The sequence below is a fragment of the Morone saxatilis genome, unplaced genomic scaffold (genome assembly GCF_004916995.1).
Source record: "Morone saxatilis isolate NCDOM2014 unplaced genomic scaffold, NCSU_SB_2.0 Contig2, whole genome shotgun sequence".
Taxonomy (NCBI): Eukaryota; Metazoa; Chordata; class Actinopteri; family Moronidae; genus Morone; species Morone saxatilis.
In genome coordinates, this window is record NW_023339762.1 from 1,895,972 (window position 1) to 1,896,213 (window position 242).

Consider the following 242-nt stretch of genomic DNA (forward strand, 5'->3'; position numbering starts at 1 on the left):
GATAGCTCAAACATTCAGCTGCCACAGTGCCCCAGTGGATTGGCCTCAAGCTTTGGCCAGTTTACTCACCTTCTTGACCTTGGCCTGCTCTTTTTCAGACTCCTTCTCTGCCTTCTTGGCCAGTCTCTCGAGCTGCTTGGAAGTGAACTGTTAACCAAAGAGGAAGATGTACAGAAAATTAATTCAATTTCAATTCAATTTTATTTGTATAGCGCCAATTCATAACAGAAGATATCTCAGGA

The 242-nt window shown here is 43.0% G+C and overlaps 1 protein-coding gene across 1 annotated transcript in view; it reads right to left on the reverse strand.

The window, feature by feature from the left end:
- Window positions 1–242, reverse strand: part of chmp1a (charged multivesicular body protein 1A) — a 9,891-nt gene that overhangs the window by 6,838 nt on the left and 2,811 nt on the right. The window contains exon 3 of the mRNA XM_035664942.1: window positions 70–147. Within this exon, the coding sequence (XP_035520835.1) occupies window positions 70–147 (78 nt within the window). The remainder of the gene's footprint in view (window positions 1–69; window positions 148–242) is intronic.